At 36.1% G+C, this 16,115-nt stretch overlaps 2 protein-coding genes across 2 annotated transcripts; one reads left to right on the top strand and one right to left on the bottom strand.

Annotated features, from left to right (window-relative positions):
- Nucleotides 1–7,207: 7,207 nt before the first annotated feature.
- Nucleotides 7,208–8,699, bottom strand: LOC145049784 (uncharacterized). The gene is made up of 2 exons (XM_078998142.1): nt 8,007–8,699; nt 7,208–7,918 (listed from the first exon to the last, which is right to left on the bottom strand). Exons 1-2 carry the CDS (start codon nt 8,697–8,699, stop codon nt 7,208–7,210), a joined length of 1,404 nt encoding a protein of 467 aa, XP_078854268.1.
- Nucleotides 8,700–10,367: 1,668 nt separating this feature from the next.
- On the top strand, nt 10,368–11,518 carry LOC145051217 (CASP-like protein 1). The gene is made up of 3 exons (XM_078999322.1): nt 10,368–10,699; nt 10,796–10,925; nt 11,060–11,518. The coding sequence occupies exons 1-3, from the start codon at nt 10,446–10,448 to the stop codon at nt 11,285–11,287; spliced, it is 612 nt and encodes a 203-aa protein (XP_078855448.1). The 5' UTR covers nt 10,368–10,445; the 3' UTR covers nt 11,288–11,518.
- The last annotated feature ends 4,597 nt before the right edge of the window (nt 11,519–16,115 follow it).

Below are 16,115 nucleotides of genomic sequence, written 5' to 3'. Positions count from 1 at the left end.
TAGCACAAATACTTATTATAAGTTCCTAATAACGTTATTATAATTAAATAAACGATACATTAAAAATAGTGTAGGCGTAGCTCACTTACAACGGGTTTTATAGAAACCCGGGCTTTGCTTGGAGCAGCGTTCCCAAGCTGAAAAGCTCTTCTTCTCGGAGCCGTCGAGCACTCCAGGGCTTTTTCCTCGTGCTAGGGAGGTTCCCTAGGCTTTTCGGGGGGTTTCGGGGCTAGAGAGAGGTTCTAGAGAGAGAGAGTAAAGAGAAGAAAGAATGAGAAAGGTGTGAAGTAAATGAGGGTGGAAGGGGTTGTATTTATAGGGTGAAATTGGCTGAACTTGGTGCCACATGTCACCATCTAGTGACAAGACTTGGGGAGAAAGCAATGGCCAAGATTATGCCACATCACCAATTTTCGCACAACACACTTCCGGCTTCTAAAATCCGTAACTTTCACACAAGAGCTCTGTTTTTGACGTTCTTTATATCCACGCGTAGAAAAAAATAAGATCTACAACTTTCATTTTGACTCCATCAGCTAATTCTCGACCGATTTTAAATTTAACACTACGAAGAGATTATACTGTTAAATGTCCACGTAAAACTCATAACTTCTACATATGGACTTTGTTTTCGTTTGTCTTTTTACCGTTGAGTTCTTCTTAATGAGATCTTCAATTCTCATTTAGTTCGCATAGTTAAAAAACCGCTCGAACTAAAATTCGAGTTTCGGGCTGTGCACTGCTATGCCAAATCTTAGAAAATTCATAACTTCCTCATACGAAATCAGACTTGGGCGTTCTTTTTTTGTATGTTCTCGGTTTAGTGTATACTACAACTTTTATTTAGATCACTAAGTCTAAAAAGTCTTTATCAAAAATTCACTATTTACGTCTCCTGGTGTCGTGCCGGTTTTGCCGTAAAACTTCGACGAGCCATAACTACTTTGTTATAACTCGAATTTTGGCGTTCTTTATATGTACGGAACCCTTCAGACATATTCTACAACTTGGTTAAGATTATTTATTCTAAATAATCTTTTTTATTATCTCTAAATTGACTAGGCCAGATCTACGAGCGTTACATCAGGTACTTCCTATTCGATGGGAAAGGAGCCGACACGGAAGCAACGCATCGCACACATGATTTCCGCACTACGATGTTCTTAGGATTGCACTCTGACATTATTATTATTCCACGACATGATTTATGGCATTTGACTTATGGAATTATGGATTGATATAATATCGATGATGTTTTCAGTAAACTGTTTTATAAGCAACATAATTAAAAACAAAAATTTTTGGTCATGATTTTTGGGATGTTACATATATGCCTAAGAGTTATTAGAAAATGATATTGTTAGATAATATATGATCCTAAAGGGTCACACAAACAACTTGATAAAATTGATTATTTAATAGAAATTGATTTTAATAAATATTCATAAACTCTTAATATTAATTGGAAATTACTTTTTGGAAATAATAAATTTAGATGGGACAAAACATAATATGTTATAAGGTACGATTTATTAAGTCATGTACATTATTCAGGACTAGAAAGATTTTTTATTTTAGCAAAAAGTTAAAGTTTATAACTTATAAATGGATTTGTAACATTTATAAAAAGTTGGTCTTTCTTTTCTTCCTTGAAAGCCGAGAGCTACATAGGGAGTAGAGGTGACGATGTTTTTAATTGTTTATTTAAAAGAACACAAATCTTAAAATCAAGCATGGAGAACATGATTAAGCATTGGTGATACTAACATGCTAGGTATTAAATTTGAAGAACTTATGAGTAAACAATGCATGTAAAAAGGCTTTCATGAGGCCTCTATTCTATACTCTTGAAACCGTAAGTAGCATGCTCTCACACTCTCATCTTCCCTCTAGTAAAAAGGTGTTAGAATAATTACTCGTATTTTTCTCTCTTTAAGTCATATTTGGATATGGACTTAAAGCTTAAGAGTTTTGACTAGCATCTCAAGTTTAGTTTTTATTGGTGTTTCCATCTATGAAAGAGTTCTAATCAACATTCTACATCAATATTCAAGCCCTCCCTTGAGGATTCAAAGGACTACAAAAGTTGTCATCTTCTTATTCATTCTTTGGATGATGTTTTTTTTTTCTAAACTTTGCAAGAAGATCCTAGGTGAGTTTAAATTAGTTTATGTTATTCTAAAATTATAAAGTCTTCCGTTGCTAGATTTTGAATTTTCGAAACTAATTTTTGAATAAAAACCTAACAATATATTTATCGATGACTTCGGAAATCCTGCGACTCATCACAAAGGAGGAGAATGTAAAGTACTGATTTTGTTGTGACTATTTCAAAGATTATATTATTTCGAAGTTGTCTTATACTGAATGAGTGCTGATGAAGATAGAGTGAAGGTTTTGATACCGAAGTAGTTTCGGAAGCATATTATGCTCCTTCGGTACTTAGATTATCACGTGGACTATCATTCTCCTAACAAATCTTGTATGCTAGTGTGAGAAGTTAATTTGTAGTTTCACATGTGTATGTCAATGTGTTGACATCTTAGGATACATCATATATATATATATATATATATATATATATATATATATATATATATATATATATATATATATATATATGAGAATGTTTTATAGAAAACGTATGACTAGAGCAATAACTACTAGAACAAATAAGCTCATGACAACACATCTGAAATAGACAATGGTCCACATGGTTTGAGGTAATTTGTCTGATAGGTTCCTAATTTTTTTTATTTTATTTTAACACAGACTAACCTGAGTATTATTTTTGTTTCACTTTAAGTCGTTGGTAGAGGATAATGGACTAATTAAATGGCCATTTAGAAAAAGTAAAACTCAATGAATTTAGAATGAAAATTCTTGAAATGAAAATGGAGTTTTTTTCTTTAAAATTTGCCAAAAATCATATTATGTATTATTAAAATTAAATATTCTATAAAGAATGATATGTAGATCGAGAACTTAAATTTTTGGTTCATTATAATTGGATGTACGTGTCTATAAAAGTTTGAAATTCTCATTTAATTAAATCATATGGCAAAATTAATAGTATACCAAAAAATTAACTAAAGTTATAATTGTTAACCGATTGAAAAAAACGATATTGAATGGTAAAAGAATTGATTAAATATTTAGAAGTTTCGTTTTATAAAGATCCATGAAAAAAAATACTGGTTGGATATATAGTTATCTATTGACATTTTTTTTGTAGTTTATATAACGTTTTGTCTTTCCCTACTCCATCAAATGAATTGTTGTCGGTTGAAACTGATTAAGTAAAATAAATACAGTTAACTTCATGTTAAATGAAATACAATTAAGAAATATCTACGAGCATCTTTTGCAAATCACCTTAATCATAACTTATATTCTAATATATATGAGTGGCAGTAAATCACTAACTAACCATGATATTTTAATATCTAATTATTTATGAAAAATATAAAGTTTGTAATTTATAATTTAAGGATAGGACATGCCACAGACAATCCTAACTAGTTTATATCCTGATCTAAGGATACAAAATTAATTAAACTAGCTATAATAGTAAAAATTTAAAATTATTAATCAATTATTTTAGATAAATTGTTTTAAATAAATTATTATTTAAGAGATATTTTTGTAGTTTTATAAAATTATAATTGTTGATTTAAATAAATAAATGACCATGTAATCTTTATTAATTTTATTTTAAAATTTGTTCTGTTGCTATTAACCTAATGTAATTAGACTGAAAATTTTAAAATTTAAAATTTAAAATAAAAATCAAGATAAGTAGTAATATGAGTCATACTACTACTTATCTTGATTTTTATTTTAAATTTTAAAATTTAAAATTTCCAGTCTGGTTACTTTACCCTTGTTGGTGGGAATCTTGTTACTTGTTGGTGGGAATCTTGTTACTTCGAGGAATAGCACGCAGTCTAGCAGAGATACTTTGGATACGGAAACTCTTGACAGAAATCAGGTACCCTCCAACCCAATCCAGCAAAATTATGTGCGATAACGAAGCAGCTATTCAAATTTCATAGAATCCAGTCCAACATGATCGCACAAAACATGTTGAAGTAGACCGACACTTCATCAAAGAAAAACTTGAAACAGGGATAATTGAACTTCTGTTTGTCCGCTCAGAAGACCAACTCGCAGATATATTAACAAAGGCGGTCAATGGAAAATTTTTTAATCATTGTCTTGGCAAGTTGAGCATCGAAAATCCCACTACTCAACTTGTGGGGAAATGTTGAAATATTTGATTAAAATACTCCATCATCTCCCAAAATAGACAATTGACCTTTCAAGCCTTACTTCTGGTCCTAGCTAATTGCCAGCCATTCTTTTCAATGCAATTTATTGTATTTTCCTTATTTAGTTTTTTGTATAGACTATATATTCAATACGTGGGCTTGTTCATACATATAAGAAATATAAAGTTATTCTACTTTCTCTTCCATTCCTCTGATCATCAAGGTTGACACAAATCTCTACCGTGGCGTCAGAGGCGGCGTTTAGTACAAGCGGGCATATATTGGATCCATATCGAGATGGTCTTTAATGAAGTGGCGATCGACCTCAACATGCTTTGTCCTGTCATGTTGAACAGGGTTGTTGGCAATATTTATCGATGCTTGATTATCACAGTATAGCTGTATGGGGTTGGTTTGATCAATCTTAAGGTCTTGAAGAATTCTTTTTATCCATAGAAGTTCACATACACCATGAACCATTCCCCGATACTCCGCTTCTGCGCTTGACCTTGCAACCAAGTTTTGTTTCTTGCTTCTCCATGTGACTAGGTTCCCGTTTACAAACGTAAAGTATCCCGATGTTGACTTTCCATCCGTTCCATCTCCAGCCCAATCTGCATCCGTGTAGCCGGCTACACTTACTTGGTGACTTGTTCCTTTCCCAAAGAATAATCCTTTCCCTGGTGATGCTTTTAGATACCGTAATATTCGATACACAGCTGCCATATGATCTTCACTTGGGGAGTGCATGAAACGACTTACAACGCTGACTGCATAGGCTACGTACGGTTGTGTGTGCGATAAGTATATTAACTTTCTGACTAGCCTTTGATACCTTTCTTTATTAGCTGGAACTTGATTAGGATGAATCATAAGTTTGTGATTGATTTCAATTGGGGTATCAACCAGCCGATGTTGACTTTCATTGGCACATGGAGATTCTCGCTTTTGACTTGGCCACTTCAATACCTAGGAAGTACTTTAGGTGACCAAGATCCTTTAGTTCGAATTCAGTTGCAAGGGTTGTTTGCAGGTTTGACATTTCTTTTGGGTCGTCGCCTGTGACCACCATGTCGTCGACATACATAATAAGGGCAGTCACCTTTCCTTTGTTTTCTTTGACGAACAATGTGTGATCAGCATCACTTTGCTTGTATCCAAATCTTTGCATGAAGTTTGAGAACCGGCCAAACCGTGCCCGGGGAGATTGCTTTAATCCGTACAATGCTTTCCATAACTTGCACACTTCCCATTACATTTTGTACCCGACGGAGGATCCATATATACTTCCTCTTCTAAATATCCATTTAAGAAAGCATTGTTTACATCGAACTGTTTTAAAGGCCAGTTCCGATTTGCTGCTATGGAGATGAGAATACGGATGGTGTTGATTTTTGCAACAGGTGCAAATGTGTCTCCATAATCAATCCCATACTTCTGAGTATATCCTTTGGCTATGAGTCTAGCCTTGTATCGATCTATGTTTGCCATTGAATCAAGCTTAATCGTATATACCCATCTACATCCCACAGTTTTCTTCCCCGGAGGAAGACTCGTCAACTCCCACGTTTGATTTTTTTGAAATGCTTCCATTTCTTGGTTCATGGCGTTCTTCCATTTTTCATCCTTCAAAGTTTCTTGTACATTGTTCGGGATTTTGACAGTAGATAATTCTTCGACAAGGAGAGCATGAGACCTTGCTAAGCGATGAGATGAGACATAGTCACCAATAGGGTATTTCGCCTTCGCTTCTAGATCGAGTTGATATTGCTTCTTTGGTATCCCTCTATTATGTCTTGTTGGGTATCTAGGTTCTGGAGTGTTATTAGTCTCTTGCAAAACAGAAATAGGTATTTCATCCTGCAAACAAGAAGAATTAGGTGTAGTGATGACCTCCATATTCTCGATGGGGTTGGTGACGGGGTGTGTACTATCTCGAGATTCATTTGTGGTATCTTTATCCTCGTTATTCTGCTCATTTCCATCTTCATTTTCCCCATTGATTTCACCATCAGATTCAGAGTCGTAATCTGCAATTTCGGGTGCAAGGTTTTCGAATGATCCACCGTTATTGTTTTCATCTTGACTTTCATGTGTTTCATGTGTGACTGATCCACCTCTGTCGTTTTCGTCTTGACTTTCATGTGTGATTTCTTCATCCAAGTTGTGTTTTTTCTCCCCCTGAAGAGAACACTCATGACCGAAGAAGGAAACATTTTCATGGAAAACCACGTCTCGAGTTACGTACATCTTTTGAGTCTTTGGGTCAAGACATCTATACCCTTTTTTTGCTCGGCATACCCTAAGAAAATACATCTTATTGCTCTTGGTTCCAACTTTGCCATGCTTTGATGAACATAAGCAGTACATCCGAATACTCTTGGTTCAAGGCCCAGGTTGATTGGTGTGCTTGTAAGTTCTTGCAGTTTTTGAAGCGGGGTTTTGAAGTCAATAACCCAAGATGGGGTTCTGTTCATGAGATATGTTGCCGAACGAACCGCTTCTCCCCAATATTCACGTGAAACATTCATATCAAATAAGGAGGCTCAGACAATTTCGAGGATTTGTCGATTTCTTCTCTCGGCAAGCCCATTTTGTTGGGGTGTGCCAACACACGACGTTTGATGCCGAACAAAGTTATCTTTACAAAATTGTTTCATATCTTGATTAATATATTCACCTCCATTGTCAGATTGGAGGATTTGAATGTCACTGTGATACTGAGACTTTATGAGATGATGTAATTCTTTAAATGCAAAATATGTTTCCCCTTTTGTTTTAAGCAAGGAAACCCATATCATACGGGTGCATTCATCAATAAATGTTACAAAATATCGTGCACCATTAAGAGTAGGAATTTTTGCTGGACCCCAAACATCGGAGTGAATCGTTATAAAAGGAACCGTGACTTTATTATTGCTAGAAGCATACGATATTCAATGATTTTTTGCCAATTCACATGTCCCACATTTGAACTCAGAATCCATTACATTCAATAATAAAGTTGGTTTTAACCTTCTAAGATAACTAAATGAGAGATGTCCGAGCCGACGATTCCATAACCATGGCATATTTCTTTCTACTTGATTTATTCTTGTATGATAAGCTTGACTACGAGGGTGTTCTTCGAGATAGTACAACCTTCCCCGTCTAGTACCATAGCCAAGAATCAGATGCGTCTTCATCTCCTGAAATATGCAGTCATTAGGCCCAAAAATCACATAGCAATTTAATGCTTCTGTGACTTGACTAACAGATAAAAGGTTAGATGAAAGAGATGGGACAACAAGGACTTTATCAAGATCCATAGAGTTTGACACTTTTGTTGGACCTTCGCATGTAACACATGCTATTCTTCCATTAGCAGTGTGAACACTGGTTTGATTTGGTGGGTTCAAAACTTGTAATTTAGAGGAATCATTTGTCATGTGGTCTGTTGCACCAGTGTCAATAATCCAACTATTATTCGGAGCACGGTTAGTATTACACATACCAGAATTGTTGACTGTTTTTGTGTGAGCAGCGACAGAAACAGTTGGCCCTTCTTTATTCGTTGTGGCGACGGAAGCTTGACTCAATTTTTTTCGTGAAATCCCACCAGTCGGGGTATTCGATAATCTCATAGCCTCTTTGTTTAGAGTGACCATCTTCTCCACAATGAGTGCAGGTGTATGTGTTACCTTTGCTGTTAGAGTTCTTCCCTTTCGAGGTACGGTTGCGGGTGGCTAAGTGCACCATGCTGTCGGGCTCCGGTTTTGATTCTTCCATAACGTGTCTTTGATTTTGATCCTTCCGGATGTATGCATAGCATGATTCCAAGTCAAGAGGTGGATCTTTCCTTAAGATCTCACTCTTGGCCTGATTAAACTCGAGATCCAGACCAACCAAGAAAATGTGAACACGAAGCCTGGCCATGGTTTTATTCAAACAGACGGTCTGAGCAACAGTTTCTTCTTGAGTAGTGAGACGAGTGTCAATTTCTTGAAAAATACTCACTAATTCGTTGTAATACGTAGGTAAGGATCTCCCGTTTTGACGGGTGGTGAACGATCTTCGGTTCAATTCGAACAGTTGTGTCTCATCGGACCCATCATAGAAGGTTTTAGCAACAGCCTCCCAGATTTCTTTTGCGGTTTGGAGTCGAATAAATCTCTGTATCAAGGATGGACTCATCGAATCGATGAGCCAACTTTTGACCCGGTTATTATCGAGCAACCATGCTTCGATCTGTTTTTCGTCTGCTTTGGGTTTTGGTGTAGCACCTGTGAGGAATCCCGATTTGTTCCTCGCTCCAATACGCATCTCCATGAGTTGGGACCATAATGGGTAATTCGAATCATCCAAGACCAATCCGGTCGGAAATGGTGCCTCGTGTATGTTTTGAACAATAACTCTGGTGTCGTGAGAAGAACTCTCTTTGTCTGTCATGGTGGTGAGCTTTGTTTAAGGGAAATTCAATTTTGATGGTGGGTATGTTGTGATACCATAAAGAACAGAGGATACGATTTGTCTATCAAGTTGTTTTTACATTCACTAGGAGGAAATATATATACAAGAGTACAAGAAACAAACTACCTAAAATAGACCCACTAATATTGGGACACAATAAACAACAACATAAATTACGGGATTGCATCCTAAAATGGCTCTCGTCAACAATTTGGGTTATTCGGGTCGGAAGTGAACCGAATAATACCCGAACCGAACCGAACTGAACCGAACATGTATTGCTTATTTGGTTCGGTTTTCGGTTCATACAATTATCCTTATTCGGTTTTCGGTTTATTCGGGTCGGTTCGGTTCGGTTCGGTTCGGTTCCGACCCGAATAACATCCCTACAATATGACATGAATACGTCAACAATCGACAAAAATAAAATAAACCTATTTTCCCTCCTCTACACGCACAAATTGACAAAAATTGTTTTAGGTTTGCTTGTTGAAGTTAAAACTACTATGGTATATTCAACAATTAAGTTATAACACTTAAAACTGATCATCAAAACCCTGCACGTTGTTCAAGAGAATGTTGCCCACAAGTATATTGATTCTTTATTTCTTAAATTTAAGATAAGATCTACAAAACAATATCCCCTTCAAGCAAGTGATTCGTTATTTCATTAGTTAAATGGTAATCGAGTCAACTATTTCATTAATTAAGATAATGACATCAGTGCACCAAGTAATTTTTAAGAAGACCATGTTTTTCAGTCAATTTATAATATTCGAATTTATTGTCAAATTTACTTAAAAAAGATTAAGGTTGTCAAAAACGCCAAGTGTTGTGTATTGCTACCAATTTAATAGGGTAGGTAAATCATTATTTTACCAAAGTTTGATGGCTATAACCCGGTTAATTAATCTAAAACCTTATTAATAAATGCTCATTTCCTAAAACACTAAGGAAGCATACTTAAAAGTGGGTATACTTAAAAGTGGGTAGTATCAAATGAGTGTGATCACAAATACAACAAAAAAATAACAAAACCCAAAAAAGACAAACTAGCAAGGCACTAGTTATGTATCCAGATATGGGTACACAGACTTTATGACTACTACACTAGGTCACTAGCTAGTTTCACCAACTATAGATCCAACTAATTAATCCTTGCAGGTTATATTCTTGATCCACTGAAACGAATACATTTGGATTTCAATAAATAGGTGCTTACTTTTTAGATCAAACTCGTTTGTAAAAGAGATATTTAGATTATTGTTTTTGTACACGATTAATTTCATAAAATGTGTAAACTTGGACAAAAGAGTGATGGCACACGCCATTATAACTTATAATCGAAATTACTCAATTTGATGAGTTACCTAACTAGTAGGATTTACCCATTTTACATCATCTTTTAAATGAGGTTAGAACTAGGCAGATTATGTATACCTGCTGTATATCCACAATAAATATTGGTTGGACTTCTTGTGCAATCAACTAATAAATATTATACGGACCAATGACCATTGAGTTTTATGTTTCTTTTATTTCACAACGACTTCAAAGTGGATCGTTTAACAGGAGGCTTTAATATATACCATGTGTGTCATGAGCATCCTAAAAATATCGACCCAAATCAGTTGACAAAAAGTTGTATAAAACGACCAGCAAAGCCCTAACCATACCTTCACAAAACACAAGATTCACTTTGCTTCTTTCCAAATTCTGGTAGCCATGGGATCTTATGACGCCACATCTCCTCCACCTGCCACTGCCGGACCACCAGGGAAGCAGTCAGAACCACCACCAAAACACAATGCTAATTCAAGTCCAGTGGTCGCTGTTGTGGGTTTAAGGATGTTTCTATTCACCACAGCTTTGGTTGCAATCATTGTTATGGTCACTTCTAAACAAACCAAACTGATTCCAGTTGCCCCAGGCGTGGCAATACCATTGTCTGCAAAATTAAATTATGTCCCATCTCTCATGTAAGTATTCAATAAACTTTGTTTGTTGAACCGATGTTTTTGAGTTCGAAAATAACAGTTAATAGGAAGTGTCGTTATATATGTAACATGTTGCAGATACTTGGTAACAGCGCTCTCAGTTGCTTGCTTATACAGCATCGTCTCAAGCGTGATATCCGTTTTGGCACTTATGAAGCCAGGAGGAAGCTCCACAAAACTGCAGCTTCATTTTGTGATGATTGATGCTGTAAGTTGACTGGAAGTTGTATCAATCTTTCATAAAAATGAAATTTTCTGACTTAAATATGTATATAATTGTGAATCCAAACCTCCTTAATTAAGCTTTAGTGCACTAACATAGAATCAATTCTTGTGGTGCAGTTGCTATTAGGGATTCTGGCTTCAGCAACAGGAGCAGCAATCGGAGTGGCATATATTGGATTCAAAGGGAACTCTCATACCAGATGGAACAAGGTGTGTAATACATATGATTCCTTCTGCCTACGCAGTGCTGTCTCTCTTATTCTATCACTCGTGTCCTCTATAACACTTCTACTACTGGTTTGGCTCTCCATTCACATGCTTTACAAGAAGACCACAAGGAGATAATTTAATCAACACCAAATATATTTACTTCCCATGTACGTACGTACCAGTTTCATGTTATTTGTTTTGCGTCAATAAAATTCAGTCTGTATATGTTCTTCGTTGTGGCCATTTGGCTTTGGGAAGATGATACGACACTGTTGATTGCTTTTTCATACCAAGGCCTTACATGTCCTATGTCATTGTAGGTACGCAATGTGAATGCATGTATATATAGATGGTCAAAATCTTTTACTTCTTTTATATACCTATATGTACTACGTACGTATAGTATTTGCTTAACTCCCGTACTTCATATGATAGCTTGAACGATTATTTTATAACGTAAGCAACTTTAATATATAATCACACTACAAGAAAAGAGGTTATTAGAGGCCACAAAAATCACACCCTCATACTTTTACTTTTAATGCTCTAAGACGCCATTAATGCCTTTGTTACCGGTTTCGTCCTAAATTACTACTAATTCTCATGTCGTCGGTTGCCTCTATCACCACTAATAGTTGTAACATCCATTTCACGATTCCCGATATGTAATTATTTTTAATGTTTAAAAAGAATAAATAAATAAATAAAATAATTAAAATAATTAATATTTATTTAATATAAATAGGTTTTGTAAGTCCAGGGGGTATTATGTAAATTCTAGAAATCAATTTTGTTAAAGGAAATTGTGTCTGGGGTCGAATTTGTCAACATGCCAAACCCAAGGGACCGAATTTGTCAGAAAATTGTTGTCTCCTTCCCTTATGAATGAAGCAGCATGCACGACTGCCTTTTTTTTTTTTTTTTTTTTTTCTTTCTTTCAAACCTACAAATTAGGAATCTCTAAAAGCTAACTGTGTAGAAAAGGGAGAAAAAGGGAAACGAGAGAGACGGGAGAAGGAGAGAAAGGAATGAGAATGTCAATGGTGGATGTTTCGGACGAAATGGTACGTCTGTTGGAGTAATCGTTTATTGGATGGGTCATGGGTAAAGTTTTTATGGGTCATGGTTAAGTCATTTACACTTGTTTTACTTTGAATAAAAAAAAAGGCTTGGTAAAAGGTTTGACCGGATTTTAGGATGTGCACGTCGGGCAGTCTTTATATTTACCTCTTTATATTTACCTGGTCTTTAGGTGGCATAGTTTAGTATTTTTTATTAGTGGCATAGTTTAGTATTTTTTATTAGTTTTCTTTTGTTCACAGTAGATGTTTTAAAGGCTATATATAGACCTTGTTTAATATGAATATTTAGCTTTCTTCTGCAACTTTCGTACACTCTCTTCACTTCATATTAGAAAGTTTTTTTTTTTTTTTTTTAATTTTTTTTTTTTAATTTTTTTTTCTCTTCTGCAAGTTTATTTTCATTATATTCGTGAGTTGCAAGTTCTAAGTTTTGTGGGGCCTGAACCAACATTTGGTATCAGAGCGGAGATAGATTGAAGAGGGGCTGATTTCAGATCAGTAGGTTGTTTTCTTTTCTGTTCTAGGGATCAAAAGGGTAGCAGAGACGAGTCGTGATTCCGACCAAAATCAGCGGGCTTGTTAATCCAGTTTGATCGAAGAACAACATAGGAGGATCAAGAGCAACCAGAAGGTGTTAATCAAAGGGTGAAAGGCAGCAAAAGGTGTTTGCAGGTAGCTCTTTCAAGCAGTGGGTTTTTAGTTGATTATATAACCTTGGTAGTGCAGTAAATCGCAAGAATGGCTCCACCGAAGGATCAAACAACGGCTGTTGTCAAGGAGAGCAACACCATGACTCTTCAATGTCCGGTATTGTCATCAACAAATTACATAGTATGGGCTATGAGGATGCGGGCTATCTTCAATGCTCATGGGTTGTGGGAGGCAATCGATCCGGGAGTTAATGGGGATGCCAAGAAGAATAACATAGCAATTGCACTTTTGTTTCAAGCCATACCTAAGGAGCAGACATTGTTAATAGGGAATCTTACAACCGCAAAGGATATCTGGGAGGTTATCAAAACTCGTCATTTGGTGCGGATCGAATCCGGGAGGCGAGACTTCAAACTCTAATGGGAGAGTTTGAAAATCTGAAGATGAAGGACCAAGAGGTGATAGATAACTTAGCTAATAAGTTGTTTGAATATGCTTCTCGAGCCGCCTCACTTGGATTGGTTATGGAAGAAACAAAATTGGTTAAGAAGTTTCTTAATGGGTTACCAAAACGTTTTATTCATATGGTAGCTTCTATAGAACAGGTTGTAGACTTGAAGACCATCAGTTATGATGATGTTGTGGGTCGACTTAAAGCTTATGAGGAAAGGATCAAAGTTGAGGAGATCCAACCCGAGCAAAATCAGTTTTTACTTCTAAATTCTGATGAAAAACCAAAAGAAAAAGAGCATAGGTGTGAGCATTGTGGTTTTGGAAACTCGAATCGGGAAGACTATGGGCGTGGCCGAGGAGGAGGTCGGGGTCCCGGGAAAGGTCGAGGAGAAGGTCGAGTACAACGGGACAAGAGTCACGTGAAATGCTACAAATGTAATGAGTTCGAACATTACATTTCAGAGTGTCCAATGTGGGAGAAAAAAGATGAGCTCAACTTGAATCGGTGCGAGGATGATGAACGACAACTGCTGTGAACAACGAAATAAACGATTAAGGGGGTGAATGTTGGAGTAATCGTTTATTGGATGGGTCATGGGTTTTACTTTGAATAAAAAAAGACTTGGTAAAAGGTTTGACCAGATTTTAGGATGTGCACGTTGGGCAGTCTTCATATTTACCTGGTCTTTAGGTGTCATAGTTTAGTATTTTTTATTAGTTTTCTTTTGTTCACAGTAGATGTTTTAAAAGGCTATATATAGGCCTTGTTTAATATGAATTTTTAGCTTTCTTCTGCAACTTTCGTACACTCTCTTCACTTCATATTAGAAAGTTTCTTTTTTTCTCTTCTGCAAGTTTATTTTCATTATATTCGTGAGTTGCAAGTTATGAGTTTTGTGGGGCCAAAACCAACAACGTCAACAAGTGAAGGTGAAGAATTTTCCTTCTCTTCCAGTGAAACCTCCGACGACTGGTACAAGTGTGTGTGAAATGACCGAGAAAGAGAGAGAGGCGGAGCGATGTTGTCTTCGGTGGGTTCACCATTGGCATGTAGCTGTATGTATGGTGTCACATCCACGTGTTCTTTTCCCGGACGCCGAGCTGCAATGAGAGGTTCCAGCATAGTCTTCTCGTGAAGGCTTAGTGCCATGTGTTGTTGGTTAATTCACAGTTGGTTTTCCGATGAGCAATAAAGGGAACATATGAACTTTTCAGTGTGGACATCTTTCAACTTCTCGAGAGAAGAACTTTGGATGGAGAGTATAATGCGAAATACTAAGTTAATCTATTGGATCTTTGATTAGCTCAACAATAAAATATATTTAGAATTAAGAATAGTTCACGATGAAGAATATAACAACATTAAAAAAATAAACATAAACAAGTAAATGAAATACTTAGTTGAATCTTGATTAATCTTGCTTCCACACTTTAAATCAATAAATGATGAAGAAGAAGAGCATAAATGGTGACGAAGAGACTTGTATTAAACTAGAAGCAATTACAAGACAAATTGATAAATCCGGACACACTTATAATAAACAACAAATCCATCTATTTATAGAAAGACCAAGTACACACTATTGACTGGTTAACGGAAAAGTAAGGTATACGGCTGGCCAGCTTCTATCCGTGTACCGACAAAATCCTTCCAAAAGATCTTGGTGGATAAGGTTGACAATGTACTCTTCATCACATCATATAAGGACAAAAAGGCTTCACAACTTCGCATAGACTCTTTATCTCATTCTTCTCATATCTTAGACCACATATACTTCCCATCAATAAAAAGACTTTACTTCGATCTCCAAAACATTACATCTCACCAAAAATAATTTAGCTGCCGATGGTCACTTTCATACATCAACAATTTCCTCATAAGTGACCTCGCAACTATCTTCTTCATTTATCAAGTTTGAGAAGCCTAATCAACAAATTCCATAATTTCCTTACAACTAACAACCATTTGATTCTTTCTCGTAAATTTTCCTTGACTTCTTAAGTGGTATGCTTGGATATGTTAACAACCCTTAGAATCTCTTCCATCTGTGAATTTGTGCATTGATGGAAGGAAGTTGCATCTAGGAAGTTGGTTGCTCCGCCCTTTCTGTCTTGAAAGCTTCTTCGGTTAGTAGGGTGGCTTTAAATGGAGGAAGATCAAAATGATTGATGAGAATAGGATGAATCTTTTCATCAGTTAATGCGAAGTCACAAACCAAGGATCTTAAGTAGTCACAAACTTTGTCGTATGTTGGCTTGAAGTGATGATAATTTTCAATCTTCAGGCTAAAGTACCTTGTGATGACAAAAAATTCTTTGGGATTCATGCATATGCAATCTGTAACACCCATTTTGTGGAACTGATCAGAAGTGGACTGGAGGATTTCAAAGATGAGGTTTTAGGGAAAAACCTCATGCCACAACATGGTGAGAAGGTCACCACGATGTGGCCAAGTCATTAATGAAGATTACAGGTCTGACTTGTTGTCACAACATGACAAGAAGGTGGCCACGACATGGCAACTGTTGCAACCCAAGCCTAAATTTTTTAGGGTTTCTAACAAATTTAAAGGCATTAATCTCAAGATTAGGGCATCCTCTGCAGCCCTCATTTCCCAATTTTGAAACCCTATACTCCCTTTTAAGTTATTGGTTTATTTTGGTGTCTTTTGTGCACTTTGAAGAAGAAGAAGGTTTTGGTGCAAGGATCAAGCAAGCAACTCTTCTCCATTCATGGAATATCCTACGGACTATTTGTAGGACTTCAAGATTTTATG

This window comes from Lactuca serriola, chromosome 5 (genome assembly GCF_051521515.1).
Source record: "Lactuca serriola cultivar US96UC23 chromosome 5, Lser_US96UC23_V15, whole genome shotgun sequence".
In the NCBI taxonomy this organism is placed as follows: domain Eukaryota; kingdom Viridiplantae; phylum Streptophyta; class Magnoliopsida; order Asterales; family Asteraceae; genus Lactuca; species Lactuca serriola.
The sequence above is the reverse complement of the archived record's forward strand: the minus strand, read 5'-3'. Positions and strand labels throughout refer to the sequence as shown.